The sequence below is a fragment of the Sorex fumeus genome, unplaced genomic scaffold (genome assembly GCF_029834395.1).
Source record: "Sorex fumeus unplaced genomic scaffold, SorFum_2.1 ptg000149l, whole genome shotgun sequence".
In the NCBI taxonomy this organism is placed as follows: Eukaryota; Metazoa; Chordata; class Mammalia; order Eulipotyphla; family Soricidae; genus Sorex; species Sorex fumeus.
In genome coordinates this window covers 855,162-863,766 of record NW_026606206.1, presented here as the reverse complement: position 1 = coordinate 863,766, position 8,605 = coordinate 855,162, and the positions used below count along the sequence as shown (strand labels likewise).

Genomic DNA, 8,605 nt, shown 5'->3' with positions numbered 1-8,605 from the left:
GCCTAAACAAGAAGTGGTTAACCTCCTTCCAACTTGTCAAGAGACCTTAATTGCCCTGTCACTCTGCTGAAATGCTCTGAGCTGGGTTTTATTTTTTAAACCTCTTAGGTTGAATTATCCAATGTACACTGGCCTTGGGGACAATCAGGTGACAAAACAAGGGACAACGAAAAGTAATCGAAAGAACGTGAGGTTTGGAGACTAGACAGTCCATGGTTTGGAAATCGGTTCTGACAGTCAGCTTTTCAGTGTTCTGAGGTTCCTTCAAGTTCCTTCGAATAATTAAATGAGAATAACATTTAACAAGTTCCCTCAATTAATTAAATGAGAATAACAACAGTTAGTACCTTGTTGTGTGCCAGGCTCTGAATTAATGTACTTTAAATGTGTTAACTTAAGTACTCTCAGTATGACACTGAGACTACCTTGCACTCCACTTTACACAGGAGGACACCGAGGCACAAAGAAATTCAATTATCTGAGTTATTCAACCAATCAATAACTAAACCAGGATTTGGTCTAGTTGTTCTCACTTCCAGAACTCTGTCTTAACAGATATGTTACAATTTAGCCTTTATCAAGTATTTGGTACAGGGCCTGTCAAAGGGAAGGACAGAACAAAGGAATAAAAGGGAGGAGAAGGGCAGAGAGAAATATTCTTCACATCATTTCTTTATTGGGATTCCACGTCTTCCAATGTCAGTTTGGAACATCTCTGAGAGGCTGCAGCTTTCCCACACCCCTCAGTGTTTCCAGTTTTTGCTCTCTTCTGTGGAAGAACTCAGAGAGATCCTCCTCACACCCACCCAGGCTGAGCAAAATACATCACAACGTGGCTGACTCCAGAACCTGAATCCATCATAAAGCGAAGGCCCAGGCTCTGCCCCATGCACTTCAATCCTTTGCTTCAGAACTCAGTCTGGGCCTTGCCAAAGACTTCTATTCTTTCTCTTCCCTTGAGGTCCTAATCCTATCGATTCTGCAACCTACTAGATCCCAGATCCCTTTCCCTACTTCTGTGACCATCCCTGGCACACCCACAGCCACGTTGCCATCTGAGTTCCTTGATTTGACACAAAAATTATGTCTGCCCCCACCCTGTGATCAGGCCTCATACAAAGCCAACAAAGCTGTACACCATGATGTGTGTGTCTGTCCTGTTAGCCCATGTGGTCTTGAAGAGGAGTCAAAGTCACTTGGTCACTGAAGGGCCACAGAAAGTAATGAGCCCCAGAGATGACCCTTGTTGGTAGGTACAAAGGACTGATATCATAATATGGACTACAGAGTACCTGAGAACAAAAGATAAAAAGGACAATAGATATACAAAGGAAGGATAGAGGAGGTTTCTAAGTTTCCTTAATAGCTGGTGTGGTAGAAGGACATGATTTTTTTAAATCGGGCATACAAACAATATATACAAAAGATATATTCGATGTACTGTATAGAAAATCTCTCTCTGTATATATATACATATATATTCTTTTAATACATGTATGTGTACACATATGCAGGGGAAAAGCACTCTAAAAGATTATCCTTGAGTGAAAAATTTCAGATTTGGAGCTAAAGAAACAAAAAGTACAACCACTCTGAAAATCATCCTTTGGCTCTAAGGAAAACTCTTGTTCAAGTCATGATCTGTTTTCTGCTGATTTTTTCTTGTTCTTACAGTATAACTGAGTATCTGTTCTTTCCTCTGGTGAAAAAAAGTAACTTTCCTGCATGCTTAACCTGGCCCAAAGGATGGAAGGATCACAGCTAGGGAGAGTTGAATGGAGTAAAGCATAGAGGGTTCTCTCTGAGACCTTCAGGTAACCAAGGAATGTGGATGTGTCCCCTCAGTGGCATTAGAAGATTCACTGGTCACAACAGGACAGAGAGCCCACCCAATTCCTAGAGCTATCTCTGAGAGACCAGAGGGCCCCGTGAACAGAACCAACTACAAAAGAACCAATAGAGGAACGTCATGGGAATTGCTAAGACTGACCATTGTTCAGGGTCTTGACTGAACTCACACATCTACTCAGAAGTAACCTATTTTGATGTTCAGCACATCATGCACACCCTCATTTTATAAGTCTCATGTTGAATTCCAACTCAGAGCCTTCAGGCTCTGAACCACGTTGGGTGATCTCAAGGAAAATACAGTACAGGGGTTTTGGCTCCAAAAGTCCAGGCTCCTCAAGATTTTTCCTGGAACTTGTGTAAATCCAGACCCCATGAAATGTGCTTTTACATTATGACCGTGGTGTACAGTTACCTCACTTTACTGCCACCAATCGGTCAACACGATTATAAGCATATTACCTAAACTGTACTAATTTGAAGTATTTACAAGCACTTTGGTGGAGGGGTATGGACACTTTTGTAGTTATGCAATAACTCTGGGAAGTGAAAACTAAAAGCATTAATACTATTGTAACCATGTTACTGAACTACAATTTTGAAAAAAAAACTTAATTGGGTATACTTCTAAAAATAAACATGAGTAAAGATAATATGGTCCTGGCTTTGACAGCTGAATCTTTGAAAGTTGAGAAACGAATAATAAACTGAAGTAGAAAAGGCAGAAATATTATTATGGTTAATGACAGATCTTCTCAAAGTTATTCCATCTTTAATAGTCAGAAAATTATTCACATTACTAGACACTCCAAAAAGAAACTACCTAAATCACAATACTGAACCCAGTTTGATACCTCAAAACTGAAATAATTCTTTGAGAAAGTTAATGCAAAAGGGGATTATTTAAACAATAGACTTAAAATAGAAGTGGGTTATGGGAGCCTTGTGGACAGCAGGTATGAGCCGGGAGTGTGGGGGCGACTAAAACCTCATGGGAAGGGGGGCGTTTCGCTCCGCCCTTCACGCCCTACCGAGGCCACCGGTTGCCCCCCGCGAGCGGCTCTCCAGCACGGCCACGACTCCAGAACACAGAAACCAATTTCTTAACTATCTGACTTTCAGTAGAAATACTTCCAGGGTCAATAGGTAAAAGAGCAGAAATCCAAAACCAACATTTAATTCTTGAACCCAGCCGTAGAAAGCAAATCACTTCACAATGCTTTTTCAACATGTCTAATTTGGGGGGGGGGGGGGTTAAACTCTAAATAATAGTGGTGAATCTTTTATTGAAACAATGAATCTAATCAAAGCAGATAGAGTGTTAACTAGAATTCATCTGCCTCACAGGGACAGGGAGGGGTGGGGGGTGGGGTTTTATTGGGGTTCTTCATGGTAAAAAATAAGTATTGGTAAAGGGAAATGTGTTTGATATTTGCATGACTGAGACATAAACCTGAAAGCTTTGTAACCTTTCCCACAGTGATTCAATAAATAAATAAAAAAAAATTAATCAAAAAAAAAATAGAAGTGGGTTAAGGTGGATTAATTTGTGGGGAAAAGATTGTCAGTAATAATAGGCATTTAAGAAGTGGGTAGAGGGGTCATACAATGATACTATAGCAGGTAAGGCACTTGCCTTGCATGTGGCTGACCCAGGTTTGATGCCCAGCACCACATAGTCTTCTGTGCACTGCCTGGGATCCTTCTGATGCTTGAAATTACTAAAAAGTAAGCTCTTAGCACTGGAGGGTGTTACCCCAAAACAGGACCAAAAACTGAAAGAACTAAGTAAAATTAAGGAATTATGTTCGATATCAAATAACTGATCATATCATAGGGCTGGAGCGATAGCACAGCGGGTAGGGCGTCTGCCTTGCACGCAGCCAACATGGCCGACCCGAGTTCGATTCCTCCGCCCCTCTCGGAGAGCCCGGCAAGCTACCGAGAGTATTCGATATGCCAGACACAGTAACAACAAAAGTCTCCAATGGAGACGTTACTGGGCCCGCTCGAGCAAATCATAGGGTGTTATCTGAAAAATAATGACATGGTACACCAATTAATTCAGGTTGATTTTTTTCTGCTGCTTGGAGTCTTTGCAAGTGGCTCTCTGCTGAGAATTTAAGAATTGTTCAATTATTTGGATTGGGGGGAGGCATTGGGGTACATAGGAAGGCTGGGGGCCCTCCCAGTGATTTGATGGGGGTCTGAGGCCCTTTGGTGCCAGAGATTACTCAGTGGTGCTCAGGACCTCCAGAGTCACACTTGGATGCTGTGGGGACTATGTTGTCTCAGGGATCCAACCAGGGTTGGACACGTGCAAAGCAGGCACCTTAACCCCTGTACTATCTCTCTGGCTCCTTATTCCATAGTCTTCACATGAACCAGCATTTTAATTTTCTTGATAACTCTTACCCATCAAAACAACAAACTGGCAATTATACTCTCTGAGACACCAAAGGCATACAAGATGTATTTTAAGCACATTCTCTATCTTCCAAAGGTAAAATGTTTGCTGTAATTTATTTCTTTATTTGGTTGGAATTCTGAGAAGAGGGTAAATTTTGTTTTGCTGTTTGTTTATTGTTTTATTTTCTTTTATTAAACTATTCCTTTCATCTGCCCATTCTTTTCCCCAACAATACTTTCCACTTCTTTTTCCTTCCCCTCCTGCTTCTTCCTCTCCCCTGCTCCCTTTTCTTATCCTTTTTCCCCCCAGGATAGAACTTGAGGTACCACGTATGCAGGGCATGTTCTCTTTTGGTGAGCTGCTGCCCCAGTCTTTCTAAACAATAAATTTATATGAGGAACAAAACCATCTTCAAGTGATTTTGTCCCTCATCCGAAAGGGACAATTTTATTTAAAACATTTTAAACTGGTTTCACAGGTATAAGTGGAGTTTCAACGAGTCATAAAGGACACCTGTATTAAGTGCTTATATAGCTCAAGGGAGCATGGGTAGGAAGGGGAGTCAGAAGCACGTCTGTCTTCATGGACACAGACCCCAGGAAAAGAGACTCGAAAGTGAAAACCTCTTTCCTTCATAGGCCAACATTAGGATTTCCCTTTACCTCACCTCAAAATCCTTTTAGCTTACACAATAATTGGTGAGAGTCAAGCTCTCTTCTCCCATTATGATTGCAGGAATTGGCTTATCAGGTACATTGGGCGGGTAATTAAAATGAAAGCATTAAAAAGTTTTCCCCTCCCCTTTAAAGAAAAGGCGGGGGAAATGTGATAGGAACGAGGGAAAGGAAGACAGAAACAGAAAGGGAAGGAATAACAGTTGGGGGGTCAGCGGGGAGAAGGGAGGGAGCAGAAGTCGTCTAATTATAGCTCGAGGAATGAGTCTCCTTTTACATATGTAGTATGGAAATTCAATGAAAAAAATCTAAATCCTTACTCTCTGCATGTGAGTCAAGCCTAACACTAAAAAAAAAATTATTTAAAGAGAAAATCTGGTTAACAATCCTTTCGTGGATTTATTGGGTTATTTCCTCTAAATAGACTCTTCCTCTAGCTCATGGAAGAGGGAGGGAGGGAGGAAGGAAGGGAGGAAAACAAGAAGCGGAAGGGAAGGAAGGTAAACTAAGGGGAGAGGAGGGGAGGGGAGAGGAGGGGAGGGGAGAGGAGGAATGGTCTCTTATAGCCCATTACTACAGAGGAGAGGGGTGAGGAGGGGAGGGGAGGAGAAAGGAAAAAAAGGGAGAATTTTTTAAAATGCACGCATTGCCAAAATGAACACCAGAAAATGTATCTTGACTATTATTTCTTTAACTAGACTAAGAACTTAAGAACTTTCTAGATGACAAAAGCACCTGCCATCAAAACACACACACACTCACTCACACACACACACACACACACACACACACACACACAAATATGACAAGAGAGTATGAGCCCCAACCAGCAAACACTTTAATCAACACCCTTACCTGTGTACAGAAAATGGAGTATCGGGTTTGGTTTAAAGGGTTTAGACACTGATGATTAGTACATTTAACACAAATCGCTCTTTGTTTCTCTAAGGCTGCTTCGGTTGTCTAGATGAGTTCCTTCACCATGCGCCTCTGGTTTTGTTCGGCTTCTCCTGTGAAATGTGAAAGTTCTTATACCAATTGCGATACTGAGAAAAAGAAACAATCACACAAGCCAGAAGATGATTTCACATTAGCCTAACTTGGCCATGTAACTCTGAAAGGTCTCCTGCGCACTTTTTCCTTCCTCTCCACATTGAAAAAATGTGGAGAAATACTGATTAGGATGATGATAAGCAGGAATCCACCTCTGAGTGAAATTCGCAGTGTTAATATGTCTTTTGAATGGAGTAAATGTACCAGAAATTGATAATGAACTGAACAGTGAAACATGCCCCAAATCAATTCCAGTTTACACACAATTCTTTTTGTACGTAAAAGGTCAGCATAGTATCAGGTGGGAGGTATTCCAAATCTCTATCTCCAAGGCCCTTGTAGCCTATTACTACAGAGGTCCACGATTCCAAATGTGTGCTAAAGAGCTTTTATAAAGGCACACCCACAGAGAGTTCAATTCAAGTGCTCTGGAGTGGGGCCCAGGCTTTATATTTTTCTAACTAACCTTCCCCACCATGTGATTCTAACACTCGCAAGACTCTTGACCCAGGAATGCACAGTCACCCCATGTGATCTTTCAGGATATTCTGATAGGACCAGGAGTTCCTGGGTACACATCTTTATCCACTTCAGCCACACCCAAAGGCCACCAGATCACAAAATCCTCAGCAGTTGGTGAGCAAACTGGAGGAGGAGGCCCCTGAAGGCCAGAACTTGAGGTCTGTAGGCTGATTTGCGTTGGGCTTTGTTTATAATGGAGGTGAGGGGCCTGCATGGGAGGAAGCAAAATGTGAGCTTGGCAGTTCCGGCACTGGAGGTCTAATGAGCCAGACAGGCTCATGAAGCAGGACTTCAATTACGTTTTATCCTCTTAAACAAAATGTTCTCAGTTACCTGTCTTATTTGCCACTCTTTAGTCTTAGAAAGGCGTTTGTACTACAATTCTTGTCTATGCTTGAGGAAATCCAGGTCCAAGTTCTTCACCCACCCCTGGTTGGGAGCACACAAGAAGTGTTTCTTCAAATGCAGGCTGGTGTTGCTGCAAGCGTCGCCCACTTCTCTGGGCCCTCCTTGAAGGAGGGTTTTCTTCCTTTTTAAATTTTATGATGCTGGTGGGGCTGGAGCAATGGCGCAGCGGGTAGGGCGTTTGCCTTGCACGTGGCCGCCGACCTGGGTTTGATTCCCAGCATCCCATATCTTCTCCCGAGCACTGCCAGGAGTGATTCCCGAGTGCAAGGCCAGGAGTAACCCCTGAGCATCGCTTGGTGTGACCCAAAAAGAAAAATAAATAAATAAATAAATAAAAATGTATGGTTCTGGGGAGTGAACCCAGGTCTGTTATAGGCAAGTCTTATGCTCTACTTCTGAGCCACATCCCTGGCCCCGGGGGGGGGGGGGGGGGGGGGTTCTTTTCCATTTTTTTCCCCTCTCTTTTTCAATGAAGCAAAGTAATTGTCACCAAAATTCTTTTTCAAACTGATTTTTAGGAAACGAAGTTTCCTACTGCATGAAACTGGGTGAGAAAGATAGGAAAGGAGAGAAAGGGAAAATGTGTGTTCAAGAGGGAACACAGGCGACTCCGAAATAGAAGTAAGCCAGCAAAGAAACACAGAGATAAGCAAGTGAGATACATGTTCAAGAGAAGAGCAAGCGAGTGGAGTTCATGCCCAATTCAATCAGCTAATCAGTGGCTGAATAAATAGCAGTACTACTACTACTACTACTACTACTACTACGAGAGAGAGAGAGAGAGAGAGAGAGAGAAGCAAGCAACCATGAGATATTCTTTTTTTTTTTTGGTGAAGGTGAGGGGGTGACACACATCCAGTGATGTTCAGTTACCCCAGACTCTGTGTTCAGAAACTACTCCTGATGAGCTCAGGGGACCCTATGGGGTCCTGAGCATCGAACCCAGGTCAGCCATGTGCAAAGCAAGCACCCTACCTGCTGAATGAGGGCACAAGGCTGAAGGAAAAGAAGTGAAAAGTGAAGACAAAAGTGAAGAAGCATAAGGCAGAGACCTGACTCCCTGAGGAGTCAGGAGGTTGCCCAGAGGAGAGGCTTTTATAAGGCTCTCTTATAACCCTGCTCTGTGTGAGCAGGGGAGAGTGGGGGGTAGTTTCCACAGTAAAAATCACATACACCTAAGAAAAAATTCGCCATTTTGACAATTTCAAAGTGTTCAAGTTGTAAAACCCATTTTATAGAAAGAGATGAATTAATTCCATTCCTTTCTACCCATTCTTCCACCCATTCCCTGTTAACTGGATTCATTGTTTTGGGTTTCCGAACTGGTCCTCTGAATCCTGAACTCACTAGGGAGCCAGATGAAGGGGAAATGAAGGTGAAGATGCAGGTAAAAAAGAGGATGCAACTGACCAGGACAGGAGCTGGTGCTGCCATCAGGAGAGAGTCCTTGAGAGGACCCGCGGAGGGCAGGCGCAGAAGCCCGGGCCTCTGCAGAGCGCTCCTCTCCTGAATGGTCTCCCAGCTCCCATGCAGACTGGCTGCCGAATCTTAACTGTTTAATGTTGCTTATTTGGATCTTCCCTGGAATCACTAAGGCACTCAGGTTCTCTCAACACTATCCTGTTTGCTAAAGACAACCCCAAATCACCTGTTGTTGTTTTTTTTCACATCCATGAAATCTTCACTAACA

At 42.9% G+C, this 8,605-nt stretch overlaps 1 protein-coding gene across 4 annotated transcripts in view; it reads right to left on the bottom strand.

Moving 5' to 3' along the window:
- Positions 1-5,748: 5,748 nt before the first annotated feature.
- The window catches only part of SPATA6L (spermatogenesis associated 6 like), a 65,179-nt gene continuing 62,322 nt past the window's right edge, over positions 5,749-8,605 (bottom strand). For all 4 annotated transcript variants that reach the window (XM_056106883.1, XM_056106885.1, XM_056106884.1 and 1 more), the window contains one exon: positions 5,749-5,942. In XM_056106883.1, coding sequence (XP_055962858.1) covers positions 5,910-5,942 — 33 coding nt within the window. In that variant the 3' untranslated portion in view covers positions 5,749-5,909. The remainder of the gene's footprint in view (positions 5,943-8,605) is intronic.